Below are 22,386 nucleotides of genomic sequence, written 5' to 3' on the forward strand. Positions count from 1 at the left end.
TACACTGTTTGAAGGATCCTTGGAGAGTGAAATATGAACAAAGGAAAAGATACACATGGTTTAAAACTAATCCTATCAAAAAGGCTAGACTTGATTTTTTTCTTAGTATCAAATGAATTAATGGCTTTGCTAGACAAAATTGATATCAATCCAGGATATAAATCTGACCATTCGATGGTTCATATGGAAATTAAGTTAACTAAATTTGAAAAGGGTAAAGGCTTCTGGAAGTTTAATAGTTCACTACTCAAGGATCAGACCTATGTAAACAATATCAAAAGTATTATACATAAGGTCAAAGAACAATATGCCGTCTTGCCATATAATCCTGCTTACATACATATGATCAAGAACGATGAATTACAACTACTCATAGATGATCAGTTGTTTTTTTAACAACTCTTGCTGAGCATAAGAGGTACTACTATTCGTTATTGTTCCATAAAAAAGAAATTAAAAAACGAAAAAATACATTCAATTGAAGAAGAAATAAAGCATTTAGAATTACTAAGGAACAATGATGACTCCACAGAAATTGTACAAAAATTAAATGCTGCTCAAAAAAGTTTAGAGGAACTCAGAAAAGACTATATTAAGGGCCTTTTTGTCAGAACAAAACTTAAATGGATTGAGCAGGGAGAAAAACCAACGAAATATTTCCTCAGCCTAGAAAAAAGAAATTATATAAATAAAACTGTAAACAAACTTGTGCTCAGCAATGGTAATACTATTTCTTCACAGACAGATATTTTAGCAGAAATTGAGAAATTCTACAAAAATCTTTATTCTAGTTATGATAATAAATTACAAGATGTAAACATTGATACCATTATTGATAAAAATGATGTTAGAATACTTGATGACAACATGTCAAAAACATTAGAGGGATATATAAACAATGAAGAAGCCCTTTTAGCACTTAAACATATGTCTAATGATAAAAGTCCTGGAAGTGACGGATTCACAGCAGAATTTTTCAAATTTTTTTGGAAAGATCTTGGATGTTTTTTAATTAGGTCAATAAACTTTGGATTTAATGTGGGAGAACTGTCTGTAACACAGAAACAAGGCATTATACCTATTACAAATTGGCGACCAATATCACTTCTTAATGTAACGTTCCTTCCATATTTGCTTAGATGGAAACATGGTCATTTGAAGGCAGTTCCTTCCATATTTACTTAGCTGGACCAGTGTTTAATCTTGAATAAATTATGAATATATTACGAACCATATTAATGACTTTTCTGTGTTAATCAATATGCAATGTTGCATCTCTGATATACCTGTACTTGGATTGTGGCATTTTAAAACAATAGTTGGCCCATGTATTTCCCAATTTATGATGAAATAAAAGTGAAACTATGGAGAAAACTTTAATTGTAAATGATATAACTGATACTGTCAAATAATGACTTAGTTGCTGCAATTGCCAGTGACATTAACACGTCTGGCAGTAAAAAATATAGTAATAAAAAATCTAAAAGTGGATTAATTGAAAGGAAAGGACATTTTATTTTCATTGCAATGGGTCATCCTTGAATCCTGTGTATTGTCCAAACTGATCTGGGAACTTGTCCCTTATCCTCCATATGCAGCAGCTTGGTAATACTCTCCGGTCCCCTGTCCCAAGTCTCCCATGATGCCAGAGCACGAATTGGCGGTAGGCAGTGTGTCGATTGGCTTTATTTCTGTCTCCATCATCTGGTTGGGCTAAAATGTCTTGTCTGTAGAGCCTAGCCAAGGCAAGAACAGCCTCATTCAAGATGAGGATATCAAAATCCTGCAATAAAGATACATTTATACAAGACTTTATCAAAAGAGAAAACTTTTTGTAACCTGATGATAGCGTATGGATAATAAACCAGACAGAAACTTACAGGAAGTCTTGAGATGCAGCCATCTTGGTTTCTCTGGCAACACAGCCTTTCTCTCTGTGCAGGCATTTCTCTGCAGAAAGTACATATACACCAAGATGACTGCTCTTCAGGTGGAGAATATCCACTCCCTCCGGGCTGTTGTGATGCCTCCAAGATGGTGAAAAGGTACTCGGGATTTTCTCTTACAACTCTTTGTAATGTTGCTCTCATTTCCTCTACTGATAGGCCATTTACTCTCCTCTAAATTGTAGGAAAAAAATATAAGTGGAAATGAATATTGATGTTACTGTGGTCAATTATAAATTCAATGGAAGGTATTGCAGTGTTCCCTCGATAAATTGCCAACTTTTGTTAAAGACGAATTTGGGCAATAAAGCAGGGGTGGCAATATAGCAAATTCATCATTAATGACAATTCACTGAGCAGTGAAAAGAAATTTAATACCAAAACGTTATTTGGACTCCAGCATTGTAATGGGTAATATATCGAGGGAGCACTGTATTTAGAAATACAATTCTTTTCATAATATACAATATTTGAATTAAGGTTTAACATGTATGTAGGATAGTAATTAGGGCTAAATGGACCATGAATATCATCACAGCTCAATAGTTAGAGCACTCGACTAGTAAGGCAAGATTTCTGGATTTGATTCCCGGTTCATCCAAAATTTTTCAATATGGCTGCAATTGCCATGTGTGTGTGGCAATATGTGCATTGAACACTTGGTTGTTTTACGTCCCATCAAGATTGAACACTTAATGTAAAGTAAAAGTGCATCTAAAACCAATATTTATTATATATGCATTTATATGGCTACCTCGATATTCCTCCTCCTCTCTTCTAGAGCAACTTCGGCATCAGTAGTGCACAACTGTCGAGCTCTTTGTCGCCTTCCTCGAACGGATTGTCCCCTACTGGCCCTAGGCCGTACTGCGCCAATCTGTCGCGATCTGGGTCGTCCTCTACCTCCTCTGGTTCTACGTGGCCTACCACGTCCACGGCCCCTTTTACTCTCGTCTACCTCCCTCCGCGGACTTGAAGAGGCGTCCAATTCACTCCCAGTGCTACTATCTGATAACTAGTAGAATACAAAAAAATTATGGAATTAATTTTGAGACGCAGTAATATATTATTCTGAGGATAAAAATCTTCATCTAAGCACGGCCTTCCGATTGATTAAAACAACATTATAAAAATGTAGATTTCTATATTTATAAAAACAACAACCAATTAGCATATTTATTAGCGATTCTTTCTTGTAAACATTAACTGATCTAAGATTCTTAGCACCTGTACAGAGACGATATTTCGTGAAAATTTCCCGCGTAGATGTCCCAATTCATTCCCCGTCGTGGGACCTCACTATATGCACTACACATTTAAATACATGACAAAACGTATATTCAGCTCAAGCAAGTAGGAAATCCATAAGATTTCGCTATTATTACGTCAATTGATTTTGTTTTGTATAACATTCTATTCTCATTACATTTTTTTCTGCACTTATTGTTCATTCTTACCTGCAACTCCGCTGTTCGGTCTGCCGACATGCTGTCATTCGAACAAAGTCACGTGGTGTAAACATGAATTTAAAAGTCCGAGTCAGTAGTAAGAAACCTTTGAATTCCGGACGATCTTTAAACGGCTGTCTAGAGCTTATTAATGAATTTACATTGCTCAAATTTTCAGCATTGATATGATTTCTACCATTTTATCGATGAGTGTAAAAAAAAAAAAAACTATGAAAACGTGGAAAATGAGCTGTAGTGTCTCTTTAATACTTCATACATGAGTACATGTTTTCAGATAGGTTTATAAATAATTTATTCAATGAATATGAGAAATTAGATGTATTGTGCACAGGTTTTCATTCATGAATATTATATATACAAAAAGGGAAGAACACTATTGATTGAATCCTGGATCTAAGCCCTTGTGTTAATCATCAAATGTGAATTGTCTTCGAAAGAAATTCATATTTTCATATTGTTTTTAAAGTTACTATAGCACGTTTGATCATGAAGAGATCCTGTAAGTGTAAACACGTTAAAGGGACTGATTCAAAAGAACTGCCCAAAATTGACAAATTTTCAGAAATCTTCTTCTCAAGAACGGCACACGTGTAAGAAAAACTAAATACATGGTGATGTAGAGCAGGAAGGTCTCTACCAAAATTGTAAATTTCATGATCCCCGGCGTAGGGGTTCTGACTCCAGGGTGGGGGCCAAACTTGTTACAAATAGTGTTTATGTGTAAAACATTTAAATAATATCTTCTTTAGTGCTATTGATACTAAACTGAAACTAAATAGATCTTTAGAAAGAACAGGTGGTCCTTTAACAAAACTGTTCTGTGTTTTAATTACTCCATTACATCAGATTTTCAACTACCCACAATATGTACCTTTTCATTGAAGAATTTATTTCAGGGGATCAACATTCTAGAATTTCAATATTTTGAAATTCATTGTAAATATGCATGCTTATGTTTTCAACATGTTCAAGTTATTAGTTTGTGTTTGATTTAATTTCAGTTTCCATTTTCCAAGTTTCTGTTGCTGTTTACATGTGAGTGCTTTTGTACATAAAGATAATGAAAAATTTAATTATCTTGTGGTAGAGTTTTATAAGAAAAATGTTCTTTAAGAAAAATAACAATTTTAAGATGTTGTTATTTGATTCTGTTTATTTAAGTCACATCTTAAAAGAGGCCTATATATATATATATTTTTTTTTCCCCGGACAATTTATTAGTTTTAACTCTAATAAATGGTAATAGATACACTTTCTATACTTTTATTAAATAAATATGCAAGTATATAGTTACCTTAACTTGTATTTCTTATTTATTAAGTGAGGGTGTTAATATTTAAGAAAATTGTAAATTGTGATATTCCGTCTTTTCATAAACCAGAGTTATCGTTCGCAACAGAGTTGTCTTTTCCTTAGAGCAGGTACACGGCCATTTTGGATGTAAACGTATTTAAGTTGTTCGTCACGATCAAGACTGAGAGAGTGGTTTGTTGTTGTTTTTTGTTTGTTTGGATAATGGGTAAAGATTACTGTGCCATTAAAGGATGTCACAATACTACTGGCGTTATAGGAAAGTTCGGCAAAGCTGTAAAACTACACCATCTTCCTAAAAAACAGTCGCTGAGGAGTGCTTGGATTCGGGCCATAAGTAGATCGAATTACAAGGGGGGTCATTATACCTACGTCTGCTCTGACCATTTTCCAGATGGGGATGGACGTACGTGGAAGCATGAGGTCCCAACACTGTTTCTCCCTCAAAGGACAGAAAAAACACACAAACAACGAAGTACAAAGAACAGCACACTTGGCACAGAAATGGAAACTGAACTTGAAGTAGGCTGCTATTTAACCCCGATGTTACTTTATAATCCATTATGATAAACTCTAAGAAAATGTTTTCGGAAGTCTGATACTTGTAGATTGATAAAATGTGAATGATTTATAATTTACTGATTTAAATGTCTATCTCAGTATCTGACAATAACAAGCCTGACAAGGCATAATGTCATTTACACAAACATATAGAATGTATGTATCACTATTTACATTATTTGAAGGATGTTGGTGCAGAAGCCGTATCTGAAGACCTGGTGTTTAGCACGTGTACCTTACCAATTGTAATGGATCACCAGTAAGAATTATTAACAATTAATGTTATTGTTATTCACATCATATGATGATCAAAAGGTTTAGATCAATCTATACTTTCACATGATTTGTGTCTGGCTAATCAAAATGATCAATATGTGGCTTAATGTCATAATAATTTTTATTACTGGTTTCAGCTTTCAAGTTTATGAATTTTTACAATATATATAAAAATAAACATTATATAATTGTAAGTGAACTTGGCCTATTATTATTAATGTAAAATGTATTGTCATTTGTAAGTATCACTTGAATGTATTGGCTCAATATTTTTGCAAGTTGCCATGCACAAGTTTGTTATTAGTACGAACTTTGATGAATATAATATCTGTTGATTTATAAGTATTTCACTGTTTTAAAGGTATTCTGTTCAGTCGGAGGTTGGTGAGAATGAGGTGAACTGTGAGGAATCGTCTACTACGGCTTCTACACAGACAGAGACAACAATGCGGGATCAGTCCATACATGTTATACGACCAGAAATTTCCGTAGAAGACATTCCGGACGACAAAGTACAGTTTTATACTGGTTTTCCAGATTTCGATACATTTAAAGCACTTTTTGAAACATTGTGTGAATTTGGTATGGATGATATGGAGTATGATCAGCGTATGAAACTGAGACTTGTAGATCAATTTCTGTTAGTTATGATGAGGCTACGTTTAGGTCTTCTTGTTAAAGATCTTGCATACAGATTCAAGTTATCTAGTTCAACAGTGTCTAGGATATTTTCTAGGTGGATAATCTTCATGAAACAGTGTCTCTCTTCTACTGTGTTTTTACCAGAACTTAAACATTTGCAACAGAGAATTCCTACTTGTTTCAAAAATTTTTCTGACACACGTATTGTATTAGATTGCACAGAGGTAATTATCCAGACACCGTCATCATTGGAAAACAAGAGCCTGACTTATTCAAACTACAAATCTCGCAATACCTTCAAATCATTGATTGGGGTCTCAATGACAGGAGCAGTTTGTTTAGTTTCAAAATTGTGGGGCGGTTCGACATCTGATGTGTATATTACTAGACATTGTGGTTTGCTAGAACATATACAACCTGGAGATGCAGTTATGGCGGATAAAGGATTCATTCACATAAAAGCTGATCTTGAGAAAAAAGGCGCAAAACTGTACTGTCCACCATTTAAAACAAAAAACCAGTTCACAAAAGAAGAAGTTGAAAATACCAGACGCATCGCTTCAGCGAGAATCCACGTGGAAAGAAAAATGGAGCAAATAAAAAACTTCAGATTATTACAAGGCGTTAATCCACTATCTCTTGCTCCTATTGCAAATGAAATATTTTTTGTATGTGCAGCACTCACCAATGTTTTGCCGCCACTTGTTAATCAGTGAATCAATATATTGTAATTACAAATGTGTGTGGTGTCATGCATCACTAGGGTTACAATCATTTGCATAGGAATGCTTAGATTTAATATTGTGCTCTTATTAAGACCCATATTAGAACATGCCTTCATGTATTAAACTATTTCAACACTTGTTTTATATGTGAAAGAAAAATGTCTGTATGAAATAAGAAATTCATAGCATAGAAAATATTTGCATATTTGAGATTCTGTTTGAATTGAGCAGTTTTGTCAAGTAGTTATTTATTATTTGGTTAATTGTTTTAAATGGATTCATTTGATATTTGTAAGTCTTTATTGTATTATTATATATCATACAATATGCATTGCTTCCTTTGCATTCCAATTATTATTCCGTAAATAGTACATTACATTTGCTGTATTGTGCGATATTTGAGAGATCTGTATTTCAATCAGATTGTCATATTAATTTCACCATGATCTTCAAGATTATAATATCACTGTCAACAGTCAATTAAATATTATCATAAATGATACACACCTTTTCTTGTCCTCTTTATTTTCAACATTGCAATTTAATTTGATTTCAAACATGGCATAACAAATTTCATGTAGAATGATTTCAACTTTTTAAAAAGTGAATCCCAAAAATCCTCATTGAATGGGATTTCTACCACAATTAAATCCTGCAATGTATACAGTACAAGGTGACACAATTTGTACTGGCATACACCCATTTGTCCCTGAATTTGGGTGTAATACCTGTGATTTTGTTTCAGTTGGATTTTGTTGTTTGCATCAAGATAGCAGCAAAAATCTTTTGCCTTACAAGCTTCAAGTATAGTATTATTTCTCCATTTAAACGGACATTTGATTTCAACCAAATATGCATTGGTTTGTTTCTGCACTTTACCATCGGGGCTCGCACCAATAACCATAAATGGCTGAAGCACATGCAAGCCACTACTTCTAACAGATATTTTCTGTTTGTGATGTAGGCGCATATGGGCTTGATATCGCTTCTTTGCAATATTTTCATGTTTTAATCCCCATTTAATGGCTGCTGTGCTTACCTTATCCCTATTCTCACCAATAACCTTTTCAACTAACTTATCAGGATTTGTGCTTTCTTTTCGTTTTAGCACATCATGGAACATTGATGCAGTTAGTCTGCCTTTACGTGCGTCAAACCACAACATGTTGTCAGATTGATCCCTCGTTCTTATTTCAATCTCATCGCAGATTTCACTTGAAACCATCATTTGACTAGTATCTGAAGTAGCAGCTTGTTGAAGACATGCTTGTATATTGATAAATTTGTCTGATTCATAACTAATCATTTCTGAAGTTTCTACTTCTTCCTCTTGCCCTACATTCAGATCATCACTAATTTCAATATTGTTATCGTGTGAATTGTTAATGAGATGATGAATAACGGCGTTTTTGTTTTGTAATCTACTGCATAAACTTTCACAAAATGACATGCGATCATTTGTTTTCATTTCAACTCTGTTGCGATTTAGATTGGGGTCTTGTTTATATTTTTTGAAGTTCATTTGATCTATTGTTTTCCATTCTTTGGTTCTCTTTGAGGGTCTATTCCAGACACATGGCTTTGATGTACATGGCTGATTACTGTGGTTCTCATGCATTTCTTCTAAACAGAACAACAGACCAGCGATGTGGGTGCACCCCTCTCCAAGACTAAAATAGAGTATTTTGTGAATTGCAAAATTTGGTTTTATTTACGATGATTAAACTGCTAATTCGTAGGTCAATTTACTAAGTGTACTTGTCATAATTTAAATCATAGAATTTACATTCTCGCATATATATATATATATATATATATATATATATACATACATACAAATTGTGTAACTATTCATTCATAACAGGCACATAGTATCACGGAGGGGGGATGACCCCCCCCTTCTGACAAGGGATGGAAGGAGTGAATGGGGAAGATAAATGTTGTATAATATTGGTTTTTTTTTTTTAGAAATATGCTGGGTGCCAAAAAATTAAAATAAACAGATTGTCATATATTATACACCCAACTGATTTGTTTTTCTAAAAGTTTGGCTCAATTTCGTAACATTGGATGTGCCGCGGAAATTCAATTTTGCATGATTCTTACGTGGAATAGCACTTAAATTACCACTGTCAAGATTTTTCATACTAGGCCTACCCCTTGGAAAAAGGATATTACGTGCCTGTTTCATGTTAATTTATAACTAGGCCTACCCCGCAGGACATGTGCAGCTGGCTGTACGAATCGTCATAGGTTCCTGCTTTGAAAGAACGACCCACTGTGTGTAGATTTCTTGTTTCATGGATGCGTGACATTTGGAACGCACGTAACACAAAGGATGATCATCTGTTATTTTATTGACCATTATTTTGTGTATGTATTTTTCTTTACAGAGCTTGTGTCCTTGTATGTATTGTCGGAAACATGCCATTTTCTGACTATCACACGTTCTATTACTATTCTTAACAAGATAATTCTCGATATCGTTTTGAGTGACTGGCGGGTTAATTGTGTCCGAAAAATCACTGAACCAGCCATCTGTTAGTTCTGTAATTGACGGTATTACGATCGTGTCGCTGGTAGTTTTAATGGTGGGTGTGTCCTTCACGTTCTCAACAGTTTGACATAGGTCCAACTGATTGTGTTCAAAAGCCCTTCTTGCTAATTCATGTTTTAATCCACTGACCTTTAGGTTTTCAGATTTTAAATAAGTCTTGATTTTTTCTTTTTTGTAATTCAAAATATCTTCTAGTGTTGTGTCAGACGATAAATTCATGTTTAAATTATTTCCCGCACTGTAACTATTTACATTTGATCGGAAGTGATGTATACCTGCTCTAAGGAAAAGACAACTCAGTTGCGAACGATAACTCTGGTTTATGAAAAGACGGAATAGTCACTGGTAAGGGCATAGTGTTTTGCAAAAAGACTTAGATTTGCTTTACAAATTTTAATTGACAGGTGTTTGACAGACTCTCACCACTTGGAGTTACAACAAGTTATAGCACACTGACAAATCTACTAGAGATAATTGGGAGTGATTACCTGAATTGTATCGTATCTGAAGTGAAAACTGGACATGTATATCGCCTGATAGGGGATAATGTTAATTTCCAAGTTGGGAAAAAGTTTAAAAGATCAACAGAAAATGACAAACAATTCTTTCATTGGTTTGGGTCCCTTGCTATTACACAAGGCAACAAGTTTGAGCATTTATCCGATTCCTCACAAGGAAATGTTCGAGATCTGACAAATGATGCTTTCATTCCAACAGAAGATGACAAAAGTTTGAAAAAGAAATGCTATGCAAATCATCTTTCAAAGATAGTTATTGAATTCTTTCCAGCTTTCAAGAAGTTAAAGCATAGTGTTAAGAATATCATTGCCCCAGAATATCCAGAAGTTGTGAGGTACAAAAACAAAACTCTAGTTTTACCAGTTCTACCATTAAACGAACAAAGTTATTCTGATGTTGTACAAATATTAGACAACTATGGAGAAATTGTTGATCAGATCAAAGACATGTCAGGAGTGGAAATAAAGTCTGTTCAAATAGGAGGTGATCAATTGACCTGGGAAAGGTTCTCTGGGGCAAAAGGTCTCAGAGTCGGCTGCTTACGCTCTAAAGACAGATTTGAAAATCTTTATCCAATAACATTTTAACTTTTTCATACTGCCATGAATTTCCTAACATTAATGTATAAAGTGTTAATGAATGAAGCAAGCTTGGAAAAAGGGACCTTAAATTCTGCGAAAGTGCGTCTAAAAAGATCATGTGTACATATGGATGTAAAAAAATCATTATGACGACGACAAAGACTTTATGGTGAGCTTTGTTCGGGGCTATTTACTGAAAGCCATGTTGGACTATTTTGGTATGAAAGAAGTTACCGATACCCCATAAATCAAACAACTTCAGCATTGACGCAGATGAAAATGTACATGTCAATTTTGAAGATTTTTTGGACAAATATATATTCTGCAACAATTCAGATAGCAGCTGTGCAATTCCTCTCGTAATGCAACAAATTACTTTACCAAATGGAATGACTTTCCTTATACCTTTTTTCAACAATGTTGATGTACAGTTACCTAGTGATGGGAAATATGATTATGGAATTGTTGTTATGGAGTTAGGCCTATTATTCATCGAGTTCATTGATGTGTGCAAAACACCAGACAGACAAAGATTGCTCACTGTACTTAAATACATGATGATGGTTTTCAAGATTAACAATAATCACAAATTTGAGATTTCTTTGCTTTCAACAATCATCATACAGCTTAAGAGTGGCACAAATGTAGCGTAGCGGAAATTGGGTCAGGCATGCGCCAGACTAGCAATGTCTTTGCGAACCAATCACACGGCGCGTACAACAAATTCGTACTCTGTGACCTCCTTTTTGGCTGCCAGTGGAAGAGACGAAGCCCTGTCCGATCAATGCACGCAAGATTGTGTCAAATAAAAGAGATGAGATGGGTTTTGAGTTGAAGAGACTTGTAGTATGACATCTCCCCGACCTGCCGCTCGTCAAAATTCCTTAGGTAACGCTGTAATTACTTGGAAAATGTGTCCGGAAACGGGGACCCCCTGTTGTTTACAAATTTTTAAGCGCTAAGCGTAGCTTAAGCAGTTGGATTTTGCTTTCGTCATCATGTTTCCGGTTTATCGCCACCTATAGGCGAATTTATGCATCGCTGTAGTCAAGTCGTGTTTAAAGTAGTCGTAATTTTGCAACCGATCTAGCACGGGGATAACATTCATATCTGCAGTTGCATTTTTTCCCCCGGAAATACAGTTTGTTGAACAGTGAATAAAATATGTATAAAAAGGGTGATATTTTTGTCCTCATTCTTGGGGAAAGTGAGACACAGATGCAGGTCATTCTTCAGTTAAAATTCCCATTTCAATTTGCGTCTGTAATAATTAAAGTGATTCAAAATCTAAAATTGAATAAGAATATGTATATGAAACCGTTTTAGCTAGGGTGCCTTTGCATTGTTACATTCGCATGGCGCTTAGAGGCCAGGAAAATCAATTTGCATGGTGCAGTCTATAATTAGAAGCCACGTCATAAAGCTATACACGAATCAGGAGGGTTTTCCACGTGTGTTTTGGCTACTGTTCCGACTCAGTAAAATTTTTGTCCGACGCATCAAAAATGTGTGCAACACAGTAAAAAATTAACTGATCCGCGTCCATTGTGAACGAGAAAGAATTTGTGCACGATTATGCTTTGACAGCGAAGGACAGAGATCAGTGTCTCAGAAGGATGATATTGCGTAACTGCTTACACCTTCCCCGATCATATATGTAAGTCGGTCATGCAGAAATTTAGATGATGCAACGGTGTAACTTAAGCTTACTTTATTATTTCTAAACGACCAAGATATTCTTCAGAATCATCGTTAACACAATCAAATTTGATTTCGTGATTTAGTTTCAAAAATGAGACTAAAAATAATAGTCTTGGGACAAGGAAAAGATAAAAGGTACAACATTATATTATATTATATTATATTATGGAAGACAATACCCCGGTTTCAAGTATTCAAAACACCGCGTGGAATTTTACGAGGGCTGTATACTGAAATACATATGTTTAGAACAAGTGTTAGATAAACATTGCCATTGTGTCAAGCATGAATGTGAAATGGTTTGCGGTCCACAGCACGCTACATATAACGAAAAGTAATTGTGTTTTCAATTTCTTTGTACTTCAAACAAACAATTGACAATGACATGCATATGCTACATGTATTTCCGAACGTACTAATGATGAAGAAGGGGGAGGGGCATGGATGCACTGTCGTTGTTCCCTGTCCCCACATTTTGTTTTCGCTGAACGATCTTTTCATATAAAAAAGATGCATTTAGTTTTTTGGTGAGATGCCTCTTCATTATTTCTAACAGCGGTTTGAACATTACCGTTTGAAAATTACTTTTGTAACTTTTCAGTGCCTAGTTTGGGATTCTCATTTAGCTACATTTACATGTTGTAAATTTTGCATATTTATTGCGAGTCACTTCTGTTACGTTTTTTTTTTTCATATTAGAACTCCTACACAAGCTTCGAATCTTATGGTTTTTTGCTAAGGTTATTAGCATTTTCATAGAAAGAACTGCAATTTTCAGATATGTTTCAATTTCCTGCTTCTTTTTAATTAGGCAAATATTTAATGACAGGTCAGAAGTTATCTGCTGTCATTTCTGTTCAAAAACAAAACAAAAAACCATTGTTATGTTTTGCATACATTATGGTTCTGGCTTCCGCACTTCATTTTCTTTTCATAACAGTTCAGAAGTTGTCTGATGTTTATTTTTGCATAACCAGAACTGTGTGTCTGTAATTTCTATTGTCTACAGGGTTGACCTTGCTGGCACTTCTTCACTTATTGCTATGTCAAGTGCACGCAGATTACTTGATATCAATACCTTATGTGTGTACAGTTTTTTGTTCTTTTTGTTTGTCACTTGTAAAATCATATATATGCCTTGGTTTCCATGCCCCCTCTTATGTGGGATTTTATCTATCTATTTGCCAAGTGGCCTTTGGGTGGGGTTAATCCAATTCATTTTGCCTTGGATTCATGGCCTTGATTTCTTGTTGCTACCCACCCTTTTTTGTGGGCAGGCAATATTTTTATGCTAGTCTTTTTACATATGTGTATGCAATAGGGGGTCATCTTGTTAGACCTCCTATCGGATGTTTTTATTTTGTGTATATATCTTCTCTTTCTCAATGTCAATTTCATAGATGTATGTAACAGGGGGTCATCTAGTCATTTGCACCATATGATCTTAAATTTTACTTGGTTTTAATTACCCCCCTGTACTGTATATACTTTTCGTCATTTACTAAATAAATGACATTTTCTATTCTCAAACTAGTTCTGTGTTGCCTGCTTTGGGCAAAAAACGAGTGCAGTCCACTTGGCTAGTGCTTTTGAGCTAAGGATCATAAATCAGTGATTATTGTAAATAATAACTTTCATGTGACGTGCGAGGTATTTGTCTCTCACTTTACCCTGACCTGTTGTTATGTCTGGGTGGAGTAATGGCTGTTTTTGATCTAATTTTACCCTTCTCCTTACTTGTTGTATTTCATCCAATCAAATGTAACATATTCGTCACGTGGTCATTGTCTGTTTGTTGACTGTGTACCAGGAGCCACGCTTGTTCAGAGCAGCAATTGAACTTACGGCCATTGAGCAGTGAGGGTTCTTTAGCGTGCCACACCTACTGTGACACGGGACATCCGTTTTAAAGGCCATATCCGAGGACCCGTGACATTCACACCTGATGCCGAGAGTTTGGTGATGGAACTGTCACTACCTGTTTAACGAACTAGGTCTGTCGCGGCCGGGATTCGAACCCCGACCGCCCGCATACAGAGCGAACACTTTACCTCTGGACCACCGCAGCGGTGGTAATGCTATTGATACTAAATTCTGATTATAGATATTTAATAAGAACAGGTGCCCTTTACCAAAATTGTAAATTTCATGATCCAAGGACAGGGTTTTAGTTTAGTGTGGGATCAAAATTATCATAGTGACCATTGTCGCAAGTTGTTTTGTAAAACGGGCCCCAGGTGCCTGTGCGCGACTGTGCATGAACAGTTATTTCCCTTGCCGTTGCTAAGCGGAATGTAAACACGCCGCCATTTGCATTTTCGCCTCGGATGCTGAGCAATGAAAATCGTGCGATAAAAATAAAAGCCCAACGGCGTTTGCGTATACTAAGCAGGGGCTTGGGAGCGGCAGCCACCGACAAGTCAAATGTAGTTAAAATTGTCTTACCTTACAACATAAAATCATCTATAAGCTGTTGTTTGCATTAATCAGATCGAGGGGTTGAAGAACTAGTCGTTGTTTGGCAATCAAGGGTTCCGAAGTGAGGTTGGGTACGAGTATCGAGGGGTCATATACAGATTTAATGAGTTCTAGAAATTTAAGGAATGGATCTTGGCAGTCTGTAAGATATTTTTTTCAGATGCAGTACTGACTAAAATAAGTATCGTACAGAGATTTAACGATGCCGCTGACCGGTAATGACTTTTTTAATGCACGCAAAGTAGATTCTATAGTATTAGTGTGTGCCCCTGTATCGGGATCTACAAAGTTTATAATTCTAGTTGTACCGGGCTGTATCTTGGTTTTTATTATATCAAGCAGAGTTTCTCGTGTTCGATCTACTACTGTTGTAAAAAAGCACCTTTTCGTCTCGCTTTCAATGCCACCATAAACCCAGACACCGTCAACTTTCCGTTCCTTGTGTTTCTTTTACCAAATTTCGTCAATTTCAAAAAAAAATTCCCACTCCTCCTATTTTTTCTGAATTCTTCTCTAAAATATGCAGGTTCACACTTCTTTGGAATAATTATACTAATCAACAACAGTTTGACTTGCAATTTCAAGTTCGTGTCTCACGAAACTTATTAGCTTTGAATACCCAGAAATATGTCATTAACAGAACTTTTTCCAGCGTTAATTTGTGCTTTTGTGCTTTTCAAACCAGCTACCAGTCCTGATGGAAATTTGGTTGTTGCAGGTTTTGTTAGAACATCTCCATACAAATCCGTCGCTTGAATATGACGAATCCTTTCTTAATCCAAATTTCCCGTTGTCACAGCTGCCACAGATTTTGCCGTCCAAATTTACCAAAACAGATAATCCTAGTGAATCAGCTCTCTTACATCAGCACAAATAAAAAACCCAACAACAACTTTCAGTTTTAGAGGCATTTTCATCGCAAATCAGCTGTTCAGTTTGTTTACATCAACACCAGTGACGTCGTATCATACAAATATTCATGAGAATTACATATACAAAGCGCACGTGACCCTTTTGCTCAACAACGGATTCCATTTATTTTGGAACAAAAAATGTACGTCTTCTTGCATTATTTTTCATTTCGGATTTAAAAAACTGATTTAAAAAACAGTTTTTTAAACTTCATTTTGAACAAGGAATTCGAGGAGATGTCACCATTGCCGATGAAGGGCTGCAAATTTAGGCCTATGCTCGGCGTTTATCGTCCCACACCTGCTGTAACACGGGGCCTCAGTTTTTGCGGTCGCATCCGAAGGACAGCCCCACACCCGTAGCCAGGGGGGGGGGGGGGGGTTCGTGGGGTTCGTACGAACCCCCCCCCCTTGAAAACTACTAAGCATTATTAAATTCGGCATTTTGTTTGAATTGTGACTATTAAAGTCGGGATTTTCCGAGAACTATCCTATTAAAGTCGATGTTTTGCCCAAAGTCTTTTCAATCGAACAATTCTGATAATTTTAACCGCTCTTTGATCTAGAAAATTCATAGTAAAAAAGGCATGATTCCAAAATTCAAATTAAGTGCCAGGAAATTGCTAGATTGCAGGATTTTGCACCAAATACCCCAGACCCCCTGCCGTAGTGGCACCTCGCGGTGCGAGGTGATAGACTCGCGTTGCGAGTCTATGTAACCCCCCCCCCCCTTGAAAAATCCTGCCTACGGGCCTGAGCCCCATTTAGTCGCCTCTTCCGACAAACAAGGGGGTACTGATGACCTATTCTAACCCGCCACAAGAGTTGTTAAAGAGTTTTCAATACTTTATTAATAAACATAATTGTCGGTTTTTTGGTGTTTATGCTGAAGCAGTCTGTATATTTATTTTGTCCAATTTCTGTACTTGGAGTTGATCCCTTTAAATTGTAACTTAAAGCTGACATGAATTAATAAATATAGTATAATTCTATATGTCCGCCATATTTCTTTGCTAATCCGCCATATTAGTTGGATATTCTATTGTTATATATATCAGGGTTCGCATGGTATATAAGGGGACGAGTTTTGCTACGCTTCACTTCACATCAGTGTCTTTGATTTACCTGTTCGGGTGCTTCGACAGGTAACACGTACATCTCCGATACTAATTTATAGGACATCAAGAAGAAATGAAATCACGTTTTGAAACACCATGCAGCGCTCAAAATTACAATAAACATATCGTACAGTAGTAAATCATTCTAAAAGCTTTGGATAAATAAATATAGAATGCCTTTTCTTTACGTGAATGTGTGTACATTTGCAATAAACATGTCAAAACTATACAAAAACGCGGAGAAATATTTCATCTATTATCTAGATCTATTGATGAAATGGAATAAGCAAAGGATATAAAATATATACCATTCACACTTACTTCAAGCAAAATGCAAATACATAAATGCTACTGTACGTATAAAGAAGACATGGTCATGTATGCTCGTCATGAAAAAGCACCGAATGCGGATGACTATTTACCTGGGTCTACTCGTAATATCTGTAAAGGACCGAAGATGTACGTGTACACTTGTCGAAAATACTCAAAGTAGTAGTAAAACTCCCTTTATTAGCATAATCCATGAAACAAAACGATACACTCATTCCAACAGTAAACAGCATTGTCCATTGTACAGACTGCGACACACTTAGCCCGTGCCGATCAGCTATCTTCAATCAGGGGAAGTATCAGAGTAGAATATTTACCCTGTATTGTGCATGAATCCTTATACCGTATTATTTACTTGTCAGAGTATTGCAGTTTTATAAATCAGGAAATCATTTAGGTACATAAATTGTTTGTGCATAAATAATTTGCATATACAACAACACTGCACGAGTGTATGAGATGAGAGAGAGAGAGAGGAGTTCAAACGATGATCTTGTAATAATCGCGATCTTATTAAGACAAATGATATCGTTAATTCAATATAAGAGAACAATAACTCTCATTAATTGATAATACAGATTTATTTGATTCATTTAAAGCACGCAATAATTAAAAATTAAACATATCTTTAAACAATGTTATTTTCAATTACTTTATTTTATGATAATTCGGCGCTCAATAGATCTTATATATCTATGCCATTTTTGCTTTATTACATTCTGCGTTGAACTCGACGCAAGTTGTAGTAATGCAAAATGTAATAATTGAGTTTATCATATGCGTAGTTTATCAAGCACATAGAATTTTTTTTATTTAAACATATTTTATTGAGAAACTCAACAGGATTGGGCAACAGGCAAAGGTCAAGTACAAAGGTACATAGAATCAAGGGGAGGGGACAAGAGTGTCTGTCCCCCACCTTTGATAACAATATCCATTTTTTTGTTATTTTTTTTTTATGTTTTCCGCCACACTCAACAATTTTTCAGTTATCTGGTGGCGCCCAGTTTTTGTTGGTGGAAGAGAGAAACCAGATACAATGTACCTGGGAAGAGACCACCGACCTTCCAAAAGTAAACTGGGAAACTTTCTCACTCACCGGCGCGAGCGGGTTTCGAACCCGCGCCGACAGAAGTGAGAGGCCGTTATTTTGTAATGCAGGTAAAAATATATTGGGTGACAACCCCCCCCCCCCCCCCAAGAAAAAACTTGACCCCAGCTTGAAAGTTCTGATATAATAGCAGAAGACACACACCACCACCAATTATGAAAATGAAGATATTATGAGGCACTCATAGTAGAGGACTCTAACCACCCCATCCCACCCCCAACGATGGAAGAAAATGAAGAGTAGGGGGGAATTATTGAGGCAGTCAAAGTAAAAGACTCTTTTAACCCTTCATCCCCACATTAGGACTTTGAACATCAGATAAAACATCTTGGTTTGTTTGGGTTTTTTGTTTTATTTTATTGCTGTTTTCGTTCATCTTTTTTAATTATTATTTTTGAATGGCAAGAAATTTTGAAAAATCCAATTTTCCAATTTTTTCTTTCTGTTGTACCCCCCCCCCCCCCATGAAAAATTACGATACAGGTCTGGTTATTACATGTACATTTTGCTTTTCAACACATGCATGCATACTAATTGTATGGTGTAGAATTGCACCCTTTACAAAGTTTTCCTTCATTTACACAGTGTAAGGAATGGTAAACCAAAATCACAAAACAAAATGCATAAAGGCCAAGATAGTTTTAAGCGTAGGAACTTCATTCACGAATACATAAATACATGTATTCAGAAAAATCGCATGCATGCATTGCAGGACTATAGCATATGTGTGTTTTAACGTTTCTGTAACATGCCATAATGATTATTTTCATTTCGTAGATCTGGCGCAATGGATATATTCTGAAAATAGACATACCGCTGTACGTCGAAATTTCATATCCAAATGTATTCAATAATATGTTAATATTCATAAATCAGTAAAATTCGTGTTGAGGTTTTATTTGATATGATACAGCGTCAATCTAGTGTAATGAGTTAGTAGGATATGCAAAAGGCAGGAGTATAAACATTTTCTAGTATCGATATCTATATGATCACGAAAAAACATTATATAATTTGTATCCGGATTCATATGCCGATTTAGATATCAATAAAAACAAAGCTGCATAGTTTGGGAGAGGGGGTTCTAATGAGTCTGATGAAATTAAAAGAAGGAACCCCACATTTGCATTCAAACTAGATGTACTTCAAAATGAATTCATTTCTGCTCTGACTGAAAGCATGATTCTAAATTCGGGAACGAATCTTGCATACAAAATAATTAATAGGGGAACACATAAATTCGAGCTCCTTTGGAATTTAATGAAATGCAGATATGCACCTTTCTTTCAACACGAATTGATATGTTGTTTCAGGCACGTATACAGGGGGTTGGGGTGGGCAGGGGGGCTGGGTTAGTCTGCTCTCCCCACTTTTTTGACAATTTACTTTTTTTCCCGTTATTCTAACATACAAAGTCAGTATTTTCTACATGCACAGTTTAAACTGATATTTTTTTTTTTAAAATTTGTAATGAATTCAATTATAAGCATCAACTCCTGTAAGTTTTTAATATATTGTCAATAACAATTTTTTAAATAGCTGGATTTTTTTAATGCTTGTAAGCTTACCAGTATATCAATGATCAATTTTCTTTCCTTCTGTGAAATGAAATATTGTACATCGAAGTAGGACCGTCTCTCTCTCTCTCTCTCTCTCTCTCTCTCTCTCTCTCTCTCCTGTTCAATCAATGAATATGGACATACAGAGACCGTAAATAATTATGTGGTTCCCAAAGAAACAATAAAACTATATTTTCGTTTATACATTTCCTTTTATATGTGTCTTTGTGTAATCAACTGTTCATTATGGATTGCAAATGTAATACCCGCATTTTTAAACAGATGTATATTTTCGATCATTATTCCCTTATTTGTATATCCAAATTTGTATATGATAATCGATAAATTTTGAATTGAGCAGCAATATATCCAACCAGATGGTCAGTGTATATGATTAGATTCCTGATTTCTATAAACTGCAAAACCTCGACCAGACAAGCATTCAATACAGGACAAATTTTCGACTCTGACATCTCCCCTGATTAAAGACACCCTATTTGGTACGGGTGAAGTGTGTCGCAGTCTGTATAATGGAATGACAACGTGTTGTAAAGTTCTAATGAGATACAAATGGAGTTTATCATTTTGTTTCGTGGATTTATCAGAATAAAGAGAATCTAATATTTTCGGTAAGTGCACATCTCCGATACCTGTTGAATAGACGTCCGTATTTGATACGGTTTTTTTTGTGGCGAATATACCATGTGCATTACATATTATGCATATGGCATGGACCTGTATTTTGCAAGAATTGATATAAATAATATATTTTATGCTCTTTGCTTATTCCATTCTATCAGTATGTAATTGGCAAATGATTTATCTGCATTTATTTCATAAGAAACTGCAAATACTTGCATGCACTTGCAAGTATGCAAGAAAAGCTTCTTTTTTTTTTGGCATTTTTTTCCTAAATTATCCAAACTTTCGGAATGTTGCATTGGTATACAATAAATATTTTGTAATTTTGAGCAAAGCGTAATGTTTTAAAATGTGATTTTATTTGTTTCGCATTCCCTATATATTACTATCGGAGATGTGCACTGGTCAAGTCCACCTAGAAAAATCACTCAGGTGTGACAATAACATTTGGGGTATATACGGGTAGAGTAAATTTGGCTACCTGAGAGAAATATGGCGGATAAGGTGAGAAAGGTGTACGTATTTATTAATTCATGTCAGCTTTAAGTCAGCCGTCGATTGTAAAAGTAAGCCTCTTCGTAAAACTTCAATAGTCTGACAATATAACCAGTCTTGTGTAAAAGTATGTCTCTTTTGTTCACTCAAGGGTGTCTTGTACAGCAGGTGTTTTATATTCAACCTATCATTGGGTCAGATGTTGTCTGATGTGTTTCGTACCGATTGTTAGACCGTTCTTGGCACACCGATTTTACTACGGATAACTCCGTTCACCTGATCAAGATATAGGGCTCACAGCGGCTGTAACCGGTCGATATGAGATGCTTACTCTTCCTAGGCACCTGACCCCACCTCTGATGTGTCAAGGGGGTCCGTGTTTGCCCAACTATCTATTTTGTATTGCTTATATGAGTTATGAGATTGATCACTGTTCGTTATCTTCACCTTTCATTCACTCAAGCTAGTTTACTGAGTCATATCTAAACGCCTCCCTCTGATAGGGAGAGCATTTTCATTGCACAATCAAAATTGAATTATGCTAATTAAAGTACTGTGAATACTGTCCTAACGAGTGATAAATTGTGAATATGAAGGGCGAGTAAGCTATGGGGCCAAATTTTGATCTGAAGAGCATTATTTCCGAACATATTGGATAAAGAAATAATTAACTCCAGCCGAAAGAACCCAAGATGCCCATCTCGTGAAATGAAGTGAAATCATTAATTAATGGAAGCGAAAATGATAAAAGAATTTCAAGTAAAAGATTGTTTCGGAATGTGCCTGGATTCAGCGAAATTCAAGCACAGCAATGAAATATGGCTTTCAAATTTAAGTTTTGATGCGATATGATAATGGCCGATGAAATTCAAAAAAATTGTTAACCTTAAAGTTGGAGCAGAGAATTATGCTAATAAAAAATTCGTTTAAATGTTTCAGTGATTTTCCTGTATCTGTGCTGATTTAGGGAATTTGAAATTAAAATATATATGTTTCTATTTGACAAATGTATTGTCTTTCTCTTATTTTAAGCTTATCTGTAGACGCCTAATTAATAAGTTATTGGGTTTACCTGGCACTGTCCAATAAGTTGACAAATTTTACTGTCCATTATTTTTAATAATAGACAGTATTTGCCCTTTCTTAAACTTATTGGACACCTATATGTAACGTTTTAAATACAAGTGGACTCTCTTTTTAAAAGCCTAAAATAAGAAAGGATTGTATAACAAAAATGTTTTAAGGAATATCATTTAATTTGGACACGGGGCCGAGTTTGGCCCCAAACTACCGAGTCCTTTTGCAGTACTATTTGAATTGGAAAGGTTTCCTCTACATAATGATTGTGAGATCGATAATTAAAACTTGGTATAGATTAAAGAATTTGACTAAAAACATTCCTTACTCAAAGATGCACATGAATGAGGCAAAAAAAATATTTTCCTTACCCGCAA

The 22,386-nt window shown here is 35.5% G+C and overlaps 2 protein-coding genes across 2 annotated transcripts; one reads left to right on the forward strand and one right to left on the reverse strand.

Moving 5' to 3' along the window:
* Positions 1-1,120: 1,120 nt before the first annotated feature.
* On the reverse strand, positions 1,121-2,114 carry LOC125658845 (P2X purinoceptor 7-like). Its single transcript, XM_048890272.2, has 2 exons — positions 1,881-2,114; positions 1,121-1,783 (listed from the first exon to the last, which is right to left on the reverse strand). The coding sequence occupies exons 1-2, from the start codon at positions 2,088-2,090 to the stop codon at positions 1,520-1,522; spliced, it is 474 nt and encodes a 157-aa protein (XP_048746229.1). The 5' UTR covers positions 2,091-2,114; the 3' UTR covers positions 1,121-1,519.
* A 2,514-nt stretch (positions 2,115-4,628) lies between these two features.
* LOC125659141 (uncharacterized) lies at positions 4,629-8,375 on the forward strand. Its single transcript, XM_048890696.2, has 3 exons — positions 4,629-5,248; positions 5,473-5,546; positions 5,925-8,375. Exons 1-3 carry the CDS (start codon positions 4,931-4,933, stop codon positions 6,919-6,921), a joined length of 1,389 nt encoding a protein of 462 aa, XP_048746653.2. The 5' UTR covers positions 4,629-4,930; the 3' UTR covers positions 6,922-8,375.
* Positions 8,376-22,386: the final 14,011 nt, after the last annotated feature.

This window comes from Ostrea edulis, chromosome 9 (assembly GCF_947568905.1).
Source record: "Ostrea edulis chromosome 9, xbOstEdul1.1, whole genome shotgun sequence".
Classification (NCBI taxonomy): domain Eukaryota; kingdom Metazoa; phylum Mollusca; class Bivalvia; order Ostreida; family Ostreidae; genus Ostrea; species Ostrea edulis.